At 34.6% G+C, this 16,373-nt stretch overlaps 1 protein-coding gene across 6 annotated transcripts in view; it reads right to left on the bottom strand.

Moving 5' to 3' along the window:
* The window catches only part of LOC138306353 (uncharacterized), a 155,902-nt gene that overhangs the window by 58,308 nt on the left and 81,221 nt on the right, over positions 1–16,373 (bottom strand). For 3 of the 6 annotated variants that reach the window (XM_069246788.1, XM_069246789.1, XM_069246790.1), the window contains exon 1: positions 7,799–7,868. The exons of 1 other annotated variant lie outside the window; for it this stretch is intronic. Coding sequence is in view for 1 of the 5 variants with exons in the window: in XM_069246792.1 (XP_069102893.1) it covers positions 7,799–7,847 (49 nt within the window). In the remaining 4 variants the exon portion in view is untranslated. Of the gene's footprint in view, positions 1–7,798; positions 7,869–8,893; positions 8,972–13,307; positions 13,392–16,373 lie in introns of those variants that run through there. 2 more of the 6 variants (XM_069246792.1, XM_069246787.1) reach the window with 2 other exon arrangements.

Raw genomic sequence — 16,373 nt, 5'->3', positions numbered from 1 at the left:
TCAATGGCATGGTTGATATGCTTGTTTTGCGAGTATAAGGCAGATGTTTCTTTATTCGTTAGGCACCAACAAAACAATTATTTTCGTTGAAATTTCTGGGGCCCATTCGAATCAATTCGTATCATGCGGGGTAAGTGAGTTAACATTTGTGCAACAGTTGTTTGTTTGTTTTATTAATTTACGTCCAATTAACAACCAGGGTCATGTATGGACGGCCTCCCATGTATGTGGTTTGTAGTATATGATTTCGGTATATCCATGTTGTATAGTGGAAATTTTGTCCTTTTTATAGTGCTATATCACTTACGCATATCGTACCATCCGTTCACATTTTACTGACACCGGGCGAACCAGCTGTACCACTCACTTTATACTGAGCGCTTAGCAGGAACAGAAATTACCACTTTTATTGACTGTGGTGTGTCTCTACCAGGAGAAAGGGAACAAGCAAAGAAATAGTGAGACTTTGTTCAGGGGTATACAATGTGCTAATATATAATTGAAAACTGGTCACCCCGCCTGTGTAGTTATAGTAATTATAACACTCAATAGTGCAGTGAAATTAATACATACAGTCAGACCATCAAGCCAAGTTGTGATCTACATTTTCACTTGACTTTTGTACAGCGTTATTAGTAATTGTAGTAAATCAAATAGTATTTCCTATGGAATATATGGTCGATATATATATCAGAGCTTTGTATACAATCTTCATATTGCGCAATAACATATTATGAAACGATTGTCTGCAAAGCTCTGGCATCTATATAAACCAATCTAGAAATCAGAGAGAGCTTTCCAAACAATCTTCGTAATGCACAATAGCGCATCGTGCACTATGAAACGATTGTCTGCAAAGCTCTGGCAGTTTTATAGATCATATAATCCATATGAAGACAGTGTAATACTAATACTTACATTATTAATTCATTTTGAGGTTTTCTGCAATAAAATTGTTAAGTAGGACCAGGAAAACCGTTTATCAACGACGATTTGATGTACAAGATTAGAACAGCCATTATGACGGTGATTTGTTGACGTTTCCACGTGAACATTAGTAACGTCATAATGATCACGATTTTGGTGTCAGTAATACCCACATATACTTCACTTTGGCTTGTTAGTTTATGTAGTAGAAATGGCAAGGGAACGTAAATATACATGTTTGTATGTCAATTTAATTCATCAAACCTTATACATTTCAAAATGTTACTGATGAAAAAGTAACATGTCAAAATGTTTGCCCGGTTATAGCACATTAACCTTACTAAACGGGTAACTATTACAAGGATATTGAATGCAATTTACAGGGAATTAAAAGATGGCCCACCGCTGACAAATGGTATTGTTTTTCTCTTAAAAACAGGAGCAGACGAAGAAGTATTTTTCTTCAGTTACAAAAGTTACTAACCTTATACCATTACCATCGTTGAAATGTATGAGTTTCTTATTTTACTTCTAGATGACATATTAAAAATAATTAATTGCGTCCAGAAACAAATCAACGGCACTTTATTATATCTCATCAATGTATTAGTGCTTCTGATTAGTCAATACAGTATTACGTGATTGAAACAATAGTCATGTCATTTGTATTTGCGCTACATTGATTGAAATTTCGTTATGTCACCCCGAATCCTTATGTCGCCCTCGTTATGTCACCCTCGCGTGAGCGTCATCCGGGGTGTCTCTAGATGTTACGTACTAATGTTGATGTTAATGGAGATGTTCCGTGGAAATGATATATGGCGGCTTCAGGACGAATCCTTTGCTCTGGTTTACAAAACATTTATATCAGATTAACATCTGATTAATCTGTACGGAGACAATCTGAGTTGTTTAGACTTCGAGACATGACACGTACTTGTACCTATGGTATATACCTAACGGTATATTTTCCGTTGCGTAAGGACAATTAACACAGTAGATTACTACCCTATATTTTCAACATTTTAAATGATAAACAGATTATTGAAATCTACAATGTAAGTACCCACCCTGTCCACTTCCTAGCCACAGCTTGAACATATCGGAAATACATGTACATGTACGGTAATAGTATATACCTAACGTGTTTTCGCAAGCTCAACAAGCATGGGAAATCATAGTAGAACTCCAAAACGATAGTTAAAACACACAAATGGTAGGTTAGTTCCTGTGACTCAGAAATAAAAGATTTGGAAGTTCGGTCATTACACATGTCCTTAATACTAACATTGACCGAACCTTCAAATATTTTATTTCTGATTCACAGGAAGTTGCCTACCACCTCTGTTATATCATATATACTGTGTGGTTTGAGTATTTTGCTACATTTCTCACGTTTTATTTTAATAAATTGTACATATATCATGCTACCTAGCATATTTTTGTGCAAACACCGATGTAACCTGGCTATGGACAATTGAAACAGAATATTTTAAATAAGTCAAATTGGAAACAAAACAGTAATATTCGTATAATAAAACAATTGATGCCCCCGTGATGGAGCGACATGACGAGTTGTCCACCCTCGACCCCCTCGGTTGACATAACGACTCTCGGGCATCAATTGTATAATGTCATATATGGAATGAAGTACTGATTGCGCATGTATCAAAAGCAAAACAAAAATATTTTATCTGTATGTTTGTGTTTATTAGACACAAATGTGCTGTTGTTAAAATGATGGATATCGTTTATGTTCTTTCGGTGTTGGAGCATCTTTAAATTATATTCGTATACAATAATTCAACTCGGCCTTTTTGTATTTACATTAGTAAGCGCACAGTACAAAGTGTATAAACGACATTTGTATATGATAAACATATGTTCATTTTGGTTGTAATATTGATATCCCTATTCCTTGGTTCGATTCAATGCAAATATATAGTTTCTATTTAATTCGTTCTAGCTAACAAACGCTCATAGTTGACAAACTGAGATTCTACACATTAATAGTATAAGTAATTCTAAACAAAACGGTATTTTTAGTGTTTGAAAATATTATACAGAACGACCACAAGACGGTCTTGGAAATTGGGGGTATTTCGCAGATTCCCAGTAAATTTCCACGGCAGACGAGATATTTTGGTACTTGGGCCGCCTTCCTTCAAAGCTATTCTTACCGATTCGATTGACGATTGGACCATTCACAAATGGGTCTTATTTTTGAAAAATTATGTTTATTTCATTATTCAATTACCTAAATTTATGAAACGTATTATAAGTCTTGCAATGATATCCAAACATGTGTTGGAGATCGCTCGAATTGGGGAAGTGTGTGCTGTTTGAGGCGTTCAACCGCATAAAGACATGCCATACGACAAGCGCCACCTGTAGGAGGAATGCGATGTGTCACCTGTATATCCGGTTTGAACCGGGTTGGATATTGAAGTTGAAATCCGCCTCCCTTTTCAGGTTACAATCGGGTAAGTAGGCGTAGTTGTCTATTTTACTTGTTAAAGCTATCACTATCGGCGAATGTTAGTATTATTGGCTATCTAATATATGAGGTTGTTCTTTTTGCAGTACCAAGTCTGATCATGACAACGACTGAATCAAGCGTTAGGCTAGGCAACACTGCATGGTTTCAATTTAAAACCAACTCGTAAACTGACAGTATTTTACAGACTCTGAGACAGATGCCGTTTTAATATGTCCTCCTAATAAATTGCTTAATTATATGATTAAATTGCTACCTACTAGGCTAGTAGCGTATTTAAACCATACCCGTTGTCAGATGACACATGTTTTGTTGATCAGCTGCAGTCTAAAAATAGCACCGAGCATACATGCAAGTACCGTGATATGAGATCAAAGCGGAAGTGCCCATGCGACAAATGTTGGACAAGGGATAGGCCTAGTCGTAAACTAATTAATATAAGTGACAACTAAAGAAAACAAACCTGAAAATTCTGGTAGTTTGACAATGGATATGATCAACATTATTAGATATGCATTGCAGTTTTAAATGACACGTAAGCCTGAATTTTCACAAATCACAATTTTTTTACATTACCATTTTACATTAACTTACTTAAAGGTTACTGTTTCCTTAGAGGTGGGGGGGAGGTATAGTAACAACAGGTTTTTTAAAAATAAAATGTACTGTATATCAAACACCCAACAGGCTCTTCAGCTTTTCAGAGACCAACTAAACTTTAAAGTAATTGTTTTTTTTTTTACATTTTTTTTAAATATTTATTCTAACAAATGTGCTCTACAGCTGGGACCCAACCAATAGACTAGACGTGACGGATAATAGTCGTGATTATGTGCATTTTCTACTGTGTATCCAAATTTACGATTGTCTGGAGCTGCTGACGAATACTTCATCATGGTCTTGTTTTGTTTATGTGGAAATAATATGGTTCATGAGATGCAAAGAATTTTTATCCCCAAATCACGACTACTGTTCCTTCACGACTACTGGTAGGGTCCCAGTAGTTTGTCTTAAAAAATGCCTCGTTCTCTTCCGGAAAAAAAAACCAATATTTTATGATTATTAAACAGTAACTTTTGGGAATAGATCTAAAAATGTCATATATTTCTCATTATACATGTACATTTAAAAAAATTAAGTGATATCGGTTAAGGTATTGTACCAATAAAAATATTACTTGCTTTTGAAACTTTTTTTATTACTTCATTCTTTACATGTTCGCATATTTTTTTCACTGGGATTGAATAAAGGGAGGCAATTTGCTTATTTGTTCAATTTCTAGATGTATTTTCTAAGGTAATGCTAGACACAATTAAAATAAATAGCCAAGATAGAGAAATGTACATGTACTATTCTAATAGATTTCTTGTTTAGCGAGATCAATATTGTCTATTATTACCATTTTCTTATTTATATAGAAAACTTCTTAAAGATTAAATAGGATTAGGGGAGACTTTTACATGAGTGGATTTTATTAATTTGATGTCATATTAACAGCCAGGGTCATGTAAGGATGTTCAGTTTGTTGGTGGCGGAAAGCCGGAGTACCCGGGGAAAATCCATCCAGCGACCAGCAGTCAGTACCTGGCGACTGCCCCAAATGGGATTTGAAGTCATGACTCAGAGGTGGAGCTAGGTAATGTGGAAATATGTCTGTGTATCTAAACCACTTGACCACTGTGACTCTGACTTTTACATAATAATTATATACAAAACATTTGAAAATCGTTAATATCATGCCAATGTTTAAATCAAACATCAGAATCAGTATTTATTGCAGGGTCAGTTAAGGAGATGATAGAGGAAAGTCAGAGTACACAGGGAAAAACCACTGACCAGCAGTCAGTACCTGACACCTACTCCGAATGGTATTCAAACTTATAACCCATAGGTAGAGGGTTTGTGGTAAATATGTCGAGACATCTTTACCACTCTGCAACCTAAGGTGACCGGCCCAAACAAGCTACTCCATCCTTTTCTCCTTCTAAATAACCAATGGGTCCTAATAAGTGAACAATATTGATGAATGGCAGGGATAAATATTAGGCAATCATTATGACTTAATTGTGTTTGGCTTGAAATTGCAGGTAGAAAACAAGATTTGCATCTGGGATGGGAAAGAGGAGGTATCTGCTTTATTTGCTCACTTCCATGCCTTTATATATATAATTAGCTGAACAATCTTTTCAAAACCACAAGTTCGATGTTTTATTTTAAACTACCTCTCAATGACCTGTTGGGGGTCATGCAATCAATATTTGATACATAAATTTTGGTTATTTTAATTGCGCTGTATCCATGAAAACGTGTAGCTTGATAGAGATCTTTTGTGATTTTCTATGTAAAAACACTGTTTAACTTTCTGGTTCTCTAAAATGTATGTATTCGTAAGGCATTGAGTGTTCGACGAGGGCGATATTGTCTATTATTATCAATTTCTTACTTATATGAGAAAAAAAAACAGATTTTTTCGATAACATGGGGGTATCAGATCTAGCCTTTCATATGATTATTCAGGAACAGGCATATTTCCAAGGTACATGTAAGAATACAAATGTTTTGATGTCTGTCATATACTCATATACATGACATTTCCAAATATTTTATACTGGGTATCATGTAATTATTTATAAATAAGAATCAGTTTATCTATTGCAGAAATTTTGATTTTTTAATATGATTTGTTTTTCACATCTTTTTCATTTAGAAACATGTAAAGCTACATTAGTATATCACTGCTATATGCATCTATTGTAAAGAATGAACAGATTATGACTAAGAATTACTAATTGAGCTATATGCTGAAAGCAAATATCAGACTGAATAAAGTTTGCAAGATTAAATGATGGTTTCATGACACCCAAAATATTCCTGCAATATGGGATTATCTCCCCCTACTTACAGATTCTTTGAAAAACAATTTTCATACCTTCACTAACGGATCATTTTTACAAGAATTCTTTAAATTTGTTGCATTGATAATATTATATGGTAAACAATACTACATTACGCATGTATATATATATATCATACAGATGAAACTCTTTGAAATCAGTATGTTTGATAATGACATGATTTTAACTTTAAATATTTTAAAGTTTTAATTACTGAACTTAACAAATGCTGTAACATAGCAAAAACAAACATTCCACATGGAAGAATATGTACTGTAAAAGCAAAGTTGGACTAATAGGAAAAGATGATATAACTATAGATTGATTCAATATTAAAATTAAAAATTCAATGAATTTGTCCATTACTACTGAAAACTGACTTTGAAAGGATGTGCTTTCATTACCAAAGTCTTAATTATCATTTCTTATTGAAGTATTATGTATACCTGGTAAGCAGTTCTAGCTCCATGACAGAGGCCACATGAGAAATTTTAATTGGGATCGAATAAAGGGAGGTAAATTTCTAATTCAGTATTTGTTTAGCTATACAAAATTTCCGAGCATAATGCTAAATATTGAATTCTATTAGACTTCATGTTTATAAAAGTGCCTGCAATTAGTTGAAATTATCACGTGGCTGAGAATTAATAACATTGAAGGGGTGTGGGGGTGGATGAAGCATCATGTTTTACCGAGATGCATGTCCCCATGCCCATGGTAACCGCTCTTCTTCCAAGGAGTTATCTCCCCTTTGATTGTACTACAATTTTACGGACGAAGAGCGTATATACTCCAACCCCCCATAATTACTATATATTTTTATTTAAAATCTTGTAACCTATTTTATTCACCAAAAAAAGTGTGTTACATGTAATGTGTACATTCATGTGCGTTTTTTAGGGAATTAAAATTAGGATGAGACATAAAAGAATCGGCTACCTTCCGAAGGTTAGGATAAGCTGTAAAAGAATCGGACTACCTTCCGAAGATTAGGATAAGTCTTTAAAGAAGCAGCTACCAGTTTTGAATTGGGAGTGCTAGTTATATTCCACTTGCAATAAGTTCTTGTCAATAGTCTTACAGACCTGATGTTGGGTCTGTAGCATGCTGAAATGGAGGAATGTTTAAATAAACGAACTTGACCTTAATATAAGGTCACATTGTCAATGGGCTAACATCTTTGAATTACCGCGAGGTCCTTAACGTCTCTCAAGTCATCCGTAACACCCCTTAAGGTGTTGCTCCACTAGAAATCTAATACGTCTTATAAAAGGTAACAAATGAAATACACAAAGGAAATATCACGTGAATATGACAAGTGTTAATAGAGTTGTGTTGCCCTTATATGTATATGAACGGGTATTTAACAATTGCCGTCGATCATTTCAGCCACCGTCAATAGTACAATATATTTTTCAAATAACAAAACTATCATAACAAGTATCAATATATCAATTTAAGTGAAAAAATGACAGTTTACCTTGTTTCCTTGCAATGATTGCATTTACATCTGCATTAAACACAGGCATTTCCCCATCTTCAGTCTTCAGCTATAATCACAACATAAACGGTAAATGGAATAGATGCCATATTGGATTTATTGGCGACCTGTACGATAAATGGGTACGTGTACGAATGCTTTCCTGCACATGTCCGTCCAGGTGAGAGCGCTTAACATTCTGAACACGCCACAGGTATCAGGGAACGAGCAAGATCAAGTAATTTAGGTATATTACAATACTATAACATAAATAACAATCATATATTCAGTATACTCCACCGGTTTTATAAACTTAATGATGGTATACCAGTACTTTTCTTTTGTATCAAAATATCCTATTGTTTTTCTCAAATATGAAAAAAAATGTGTCATGAATATTTTCAACTTTTTAGTTAAATTCGAGATGGCGCCCATTTAAATGACGACATCCCAACTTATGCAATGTTAACATTTTGATTTCTGATCAGTGGGTAATAAGGGTTAGGAAAAATGGTTTGGATGTGTGTTTGTGTGTGTGTGATGGTAAGAGGGTGAGTATGATTGGTTGTGTGTGTATGTGTGTGAGGGAGGGTATGTGTATGTGTGTGAGGGTGTGTGTGTGTATGTGTGTGAGGGTGTGTGTGTGTGTGTGTGAGGGATGTGTGTGTGAGAGAAAGAGAGAGAGGGGAGGCATGTGGGACCCTCCTAGACCATGATCTATAAAGTTGCATACTCAGCAATACTAAAATCGATGGAAATATCGATATTCGACTTTCATTTCCGAGACAGTTCGTACACTTTTAAACCCGTACAATGTGTACAATATTAGTTGTATATCATTACCGCATGGCATAAGATGACCTTTCTAAGTCTCATTCGAGTTTATGATGTTTTAAACTGAGAAATGATTAGTAGCAACATACTAAAAGGTTATCTTCCCATCAAAAACTTATCGGACTCAATTGCAAAATTACAACGCGGTTGTCTGGTATGATCTTGTAATAAGACATCTACCATGCTCGATGCTTATGAACAGTGCTTAAGTTAATAATTTAAAATCTACTACTTTAAACGAAAGAATATCAGTATATTAACCTGATCAAGATTGGCACCTTTGTCTAGAAGCAAAGATACGATATCAGTCCGACCTTTCCTTGCGGCTGTCTTCAATGCATTGGACTGGAAAACAAATGTGATAATAAGGTGTATGTACACAATAGAAAATGATATGATAAAAGTTTTATGTACACGATGGAAAATAATATGATAATAATTTGTAAATTACGTTTAATGTTTATTTTTAAAATTCCACCTAGCGCTAGGCTAGTTACAAAAAAAGCGTGAAGGGCATCAATATTGATACTGTTTTCATATGTTGTTTTTGAATTAAACTTGTTACAAAAACATAAGATTGTAACTGTCATCACGAAGCAGAATTTACAATGCGATGCTCATTTAGTTTCACACTCATTTCAAAATGTTAAAAATCCAGAAAAGAATTATAAAACAATTATAGCATTTTGATTTCGGTCAATACATGGTTATATCGACCACAGAAAAAATATCGACCTCGGTCCATATTTTTTCTTTGGTCGATATAACAATGTATAGACCTCATCAAAATGCTATATTTGTATAATATATACAATTAGGAATATTTGTGATGTTTATGTTTGTTTTCGGACCTTTGATATTGAATTTAATTAGCTATACTTAACACAAAGATCCCAAGTGGTTTTTGCTTTTAATTGTATTAGATTTAGTTCTTAAAGTGTCAATAAACTACGATGGCCGATAAATAACAAGGATTGATAGTAAAAACAATACACTATGACGTCATAAGATACACATATTAGAAGTCACACTTACAAATTAAGTCGAATTATTTAAACCTGGTTTTAATAAAGCTATATACAAATTAAACTGAACTATTTAAACCTGGTTTATACAAATTAAACTGAATATATATATATATAGATATAACTGAATCTGTTTTATTCACTTAAAATCAGTGATACCAGATGATTTAGGTTGATTCAATATGACGTCTATATGTCCCCATAATTGAATAGATTGTGTATTTGAATTCATCTTTTCGATTTTGCTGGAAGCAATTTCAATTGATTGACCATTTCCAAAGGTCACCTGGACCCAGATGGATGTTGTCAGATCCTCTTTTCCAACGTAGTGATAATAAGGATCTGTATTTTAATCAAATTGGGGAAAAAAACACATCACGACGGTAACTTTTCACGGTTTAGGAGTTTAGAAAGCACTCAACTTTTTCATAAACATTGTATATAGTGGATTCATGAGCTGATTATGGGCAGTTGATTAGAGACCCACTGTTCGCACGCTTCTGGGATTTGTTTGACGTTTCGGTGATAGAGTTCTAAAGATCGGTTATTGAACATTTTGTATTAATATTTAGTTTGTTACAACATGATTTCTATGAATTAAATGGTTTATTCAACATCTTATTGTATATATTTAAAGCACCCAAACTTATGTTAAAAAATCTTCAGTCAAATTTGCCGGTTTGATACGGTAATAGTCTGTTTCGTATATATATGTGTTGATACTATTGTCCGTGGTTTGCTCGTTGTCGTGTTAAAACTCGTTATAGTCCTTTTTTTCAATTTCTCTATCGGTATATTAAATCATTTTCTTTATGAGCGTTCCTAATTTTATAACATATTTGAATACAAATCCACAATCCAGTAATTGTGCTTAGCACAGAACAAGATTGTGTTTCTGTCTGAATATTTGACAGAAAAGGCAGATGTTTGCAGCAGTGTAGAATTGTGTCGAATATTTCAATGACAATGTTATTGTAACGAAGCTGCGGTGCGCTTCGTTGCTATATTTTCCGGAAATTATATTAACCGAGACTTTGGCGGGGATTTGCTGGGCACGAGATCTCGGGACTGCGCCGAGACTTTCAGTTTTCTACCGGGCCTTGAGAGGCGAGGGTTGTGTTTTTGAATCCTATGTTAATTTTCATATATTTGTCGCCCATCCTTTCCCTAATTTGCTGTTATCGTATAGTATGGAAATGCATTAACATTACTGTGTGTGTATTTTTCGCTGTCAGTCGATATTTTTGCTATATTTTTGAGTTTGAAATACTTGTGAAATTGTGCAATGTCGGACTTGGCATGTCTCGCTTTTAGACGGGTTTCGATAGTTTTAAAAGTCTTCACTCTTGTGTTGAGAGCCGTTGGTAGTGGGAGCCTCCTGTGTTGAGTTTCGGGGTTAACCGTTAAGGAGATTTTGAGAATCTTCGCTGGAGAACGGTGTTTGTGAAATTGAAGGTTAAACTATCAAAATCGACCCGGTGTGTAGCGCCAAGTGCTCGGTCTTTCATTGATGGGTAGGAGTTAATTCTGATAGCGAAAACGTGAGAATATTAGCAGCAAAACTGTCCATTACACACTTATTCCCACTGAGCCACGCGGGTATTTTCTTGTTGTCGCCTTTACACATGTTACATATTAATAAACTGTAAACTGAATTTGATGTCGTCCATTGTCCATACTCACTATTACCTTTAAATATTGTAGCGAGACATAAGAATCTTCAAGCTAACGCGGCAGTCGAACCCAGGGCAAAACAAATTAATTGTATCATTCTTACTCTACGCTAATGACTACGGTCGTAGCGAAACAAGTCGTTACAATGCTATCATAATCTGGTGCGAGGGCTTCTACAGTTTCTGTATAAATTGATATTCTAAACTGAGCGAGGATTACCAAATACCATTTGCTGTATATAAATTGGCAGGTACAAATTACATTAGTAAAAATACAATTGCATGTAATCGACCTGAGGTATAAAGTCAAACGAAAAGCTTCAGCGTGCACATAAGAAAAAATTGAAAGACTGGCGTCATGTGTGTATTCAAACCGTAATTTAATTTAAGTTTATTTCTTTACTTGTGTATCCCTGTTCAATTTATAATAACAAATTAGAAGACTTCATTGAATCCCATATCATAGTGGAAACAAACATTTTAAATGTAAAGATTAAAGCACTCAATTATAGTTTTGGCCGAAATGCATTCCAATTCAACTTTGACTTGGTAAAAGAACGCTCAAGGAACAGAAACAAGATAATCTACTGAAAGATGGTATATATTGCAACATATAAGAAGATATTCATCCATAAACAAGTTTAGCAAAGAATTATCTGCCCCGTTTATGATTAAGGAGTGTTGAGTAAGTAACGACACGGTGATATATGTTGATTTCTATCAAGTTAACGATGTACTTCTCTAGGAAGTCAAAATTTCTTGTATTAAACTTTTTTTTTCTTTTATAGATTTTTGGAAATAGGAGTTCATAACATAAAGAAAATGTGCAACTAGCAAATTGTTACAGATATTAATAAATTGTATTTGAAAATCTCATAATTCCATTGATCTTTGTCGAAACGGGACTTCAACAGGACTAAAACCGTAGAAGAATACATCCTTAAGTGGAATTGGAAAGTGATAAAAAAACAATTAGTGGCGACCTGTACGATAAATGGGTACGTGTACGAATGCTTTCCTGCACATGTCCGTCCAGGTGAGAGCGCTTAACATTCTGAACACGCCACAGGTATCAGGGAACGAGCAAGATCAAGTAATTTAGGTATATTGCAATACTATAACATAAATAACAATCATACATTCAGTATACTCAACCGGTAAAATTAATGATGGCATACCAGTACTTTCCTTTTGTATCAAAATATTCTATTGTTTTTCTCAAATATGAAAAAAAATGTGTCATGAATATTCGAGATGGCGCCCATTTAAATGACGACATCCCAACTTATGCGATGTTAACATTTTGATTTCTGATCAGTGGGTAATAAGGGTTAGGAAAAATGGTTTGGATGTGTGTTTGTGTGTGTGTGATGGTAAGAGGGTGAGTATGATTGGTTGTGTGTGTATGTGTGTGAGGGAGGGTATGTGTATGTGTGTGAGGGTGTGTGTGTGTGTGTGTGAGGGATGTGTGTGTGAGTGTGTGTGTGTGTGTGTGTGTGTGTGTGTGTGTGTGTGTGAGGGTGTGTGTGTGAGGGATGTGTGTGGAGAGAAAGAGAAAGAGAGAGAGGGGAGGCATGTGGGACCCTCCTAGACCATGATCTATAAAGTTGCATACTCAGCAATACTAAAATCGATGGAAATATCGATATTCGACTTTCATTTCCGAGACAGTTCGTACACTTTTAAACCCGTACAATGTGTACAATATTAGTTGTATATCATTACCGCATGGCATAAGATGACCTTTCTAAGTCTCATTCGAATTTATGATGTTTTAAACTGAGAAATGATTAGTAGCAACATACTAAAAGGTTATCTTCCCATCAAAAACTTATCGGACTCAATTGCAAAATTACAACGCGGTTGTCTGGTATGATCTTGTAATAAGACATCTACCATGCTCGATGCTTATGAACAGTGCTTAAGTTAATAATTTAAAATCTACTACTTTAAACGAAAGAATATCAGTATATTAACCTGATCAAGACTGGCACCTTTGTCTAGAAGCAAAGATACGATATCAGTCCGACCTGTCCTTATGGCTGTCTCCAATGCGTTGGACTGGAAAATAAATGTGATAATAAGGTGTATGTACACAATAGAAAATGATATGATAAAAGTTGTATGTACACGATAGAAAAAATATATGATAATAATTTGTAAAATACGTTTAATGTTTATTTTTAAAATTCTACCTAGCGCTAGGCTAGTTACAAAAAAAGCGTGAAGGGCATCAATATTGATACTGTTTTCATATGTTGTTTTTGAATTAAACTTGTTACAAAAACATAAGATTGCAACTGTCATCACGAAGTCGAGTTTACAATGCGATGCTTATTTAGTTTCACACTCATTTCAAAATGTTAAAAATCCAGAAAAAAAATAATAAAAAAACAATTACGGTCAATACAGGGTTATATCGACCACAGAAAAAATATCGACCTCGGTCCATATTTTTTCTTTGGTCGATATAACCATGTATAGACCTCATCAAAATGCTATATTTGTATAATATACAATTAGGAATATTTGTGATGTTTATGTTTGTTTTCGGACCTTTGATATTGAATTTAATTAGCTATACTTAGCACAAAGATTCCAATTGGTTTTTGCTTCTTAATTGTATTGGATTTAGTTATTGAAGTGTCAATAAACTACGATGGCCGATAAATAACAAGGATTGATGACGTCATAGTAAACAATACACTATGACGTCATAAGATACACATATTAGAAGTCACACTTAGAAATTAAGTCGAATTATTTAAACCTGGTTTTAATAAAGCTATATACAAATTAAAATGAACTATTTAAACCTGGTTTATACAAATTAAACTGAATATATATATATATATATAGATAACTGAATCTGTTTTATTCACTTAAAATCAGTGATACCAGATGATTTAGGTTGATTCAATATGACGTCTATATGTCCCCATAATTGAATAGATTGTGTATTTGAATTCATCTTTTCGATTTTGCTGGAAGCAATTTCAATTGATTGACCATTTCCAAAGGTCACCTGGACCCAGATGGATGTTGTCAGATCCTCTTTTCCAACGTAGTGATAATAAGGATCTGTATTTTAATCAAATTGGGGAAAAAAACACATCACGACGGTAACTTTTCACGGTTTAGGAGTTTAGAAAGCACTCAACTTTTTCATAAACATTGTATATAGTGGATTCATGAGCTGATTATGGGCAGTCGATTAGGGACCCACTGTTCGCACGCTTCTGGGATTTGTTTGACGTTTCGGTGATAGAGTTCTAAAGATCGGTTATTGAACATTTTGTATTAATATTTAGTTTGTTACAACATGATTTCTATGAATTAAATGGTTTATTCAACATCTTATTGTATATATTTAAAGCACCCAAACTTATGCTAAAAAACCTCCAATCAAACTTGCCGGTTTGATACGGTAATAGTCTTTTTCGTTTATCTATGTGTTGATTTTATTGTCCGTGGTTTGCTCGTTGTCTTGTTAAAACTAGTTATAGTCCTTTTTTCAATTTCTCCATCGGTACTTTGAATCATTTTCTTTATGAGCGTTGCTTATTTTATAACATATTTGAATACAAATCCACAATCCACTGATTGTGCTTTGCACAGAACCAGATTGTGTTTCTGTCTGAATATTTGACAGAAAAGGCAGATGTTTGCAGCAGTGTAGAATTGTGTCGAATATTTCAATGACAATGTTATTGTAACGAAGCTGCGGTGCGCTTCGTTGCTATATTTTCCGGAAATTATATTAACCGAGACTTTGGCGGGGATTTGCTGGGCACGAGATCTCGGGACTGCGCCGAGACTTTCAGTTTTCTACCGGGCCTTGAGAGGCGAGGGTTGTGTTTTTGAATCCTATGTTATTTTCATATATTTGTCGCCCATCCTTTCCCTAATTTGCTGTTATCGTATAGTATGGAAATGCATATTAACATTACTGTGTGTGTATTTTTCGCTGTCAGTCGATATTTTTGCTATATTTTTGAGTTTGAAATACTTGTGAAATTGTGCAATGTCGGACTTGGCATGTCTCGCTTTTAGACGGGTTTCGATAGTATTTAAAAGTCTTCACTCTTGTGTTGAGAGCCGTTGGTAGTGGGAGCCTCCTGTGTTGAGTTTCGGGGTTAACCGTTAAGGAGATTTTGAGAATCTTCGCTGGAGAACGGTGTTTGTGAAATTGAAGGTTAAACTATCGATAATCGACCCGGTGTGTAGCGCCAAGTGCTCGGTCTTTCATTGATGGGTAGGAGTTAATTCTGATAGCGAAAACGTGAGAATATTAGCAGCAAAACTGTCCATTACACACTTATTCCCACTGAGCCACGCGGGTATTTTCTTGTTGTCGCCTTTACACATGTTACATATTAATAAACTGTAAACTGAATTTGATGTCGTCCATTGTCCATACTCACTATTACCTTTAAATATTGTAGCGAGACATAAGAATCTTCAAGCTAACGCGGCAGTCGAACCCAGGGCAAAACAAATTAATTGTATCATTCTTACTCTACGCTAATGACTACGGTCGTAGCGAAACAAGTCGTTACATTATCATAATCTGGTGCGAGGGCTTCTACAGTCGTGTATAAATGGATATTCGAAACTGAGCGAGGATTACCAAATACCACTTGCTGTATATAAATTGGCAGGTACAAATTACATTAGTAAAAATACAATTGCATGTAATCGACCTGAGGTATAAAGTCAAACGAAAAGCTTCAGCGTGCACATAAGAAAAATTTGAAAGACTGGCGTCATGTGTGTATTCAAACCGTAATTTAATTTAAGTTTATTTCTTTACTTGTGTATCCCTATTCAATTCATAATAACAAATTAGAAGACTTCAACGATTGGAATCCCATGTTATAGAGGAAACAGACATTTTATATGTAGGGATTAAAGCACTCAATTATAGTTTTGGCCGAAATGCATTCCAATTCAACTTTGACTTGGTAAAAGAACGCTCAAGGAACAGTGAACAAGTTAATCTACTGAAAGATTGTATAGATTGCAACATGTAAGAAAGCATTC

Source organism: Argopecten irradians, chromosome 13, assembly GCF_041381155.1.
Source record: "Argopecten irradians isolate NY chromosome 13, Ai_NY, whole genome shotgun sequence".
Lineage (NCBI taxonomy): Eukaryota > Metazoa > Mollusca > Bivalvia > Pectinida > Pectinidae > Argopecten > Argopecten irradians.
The sequence above is the reverse complement of the archived record's forward strand: the minus strand, read 5'-3'. Positions and strand labels throughout refer to the sequence as shown.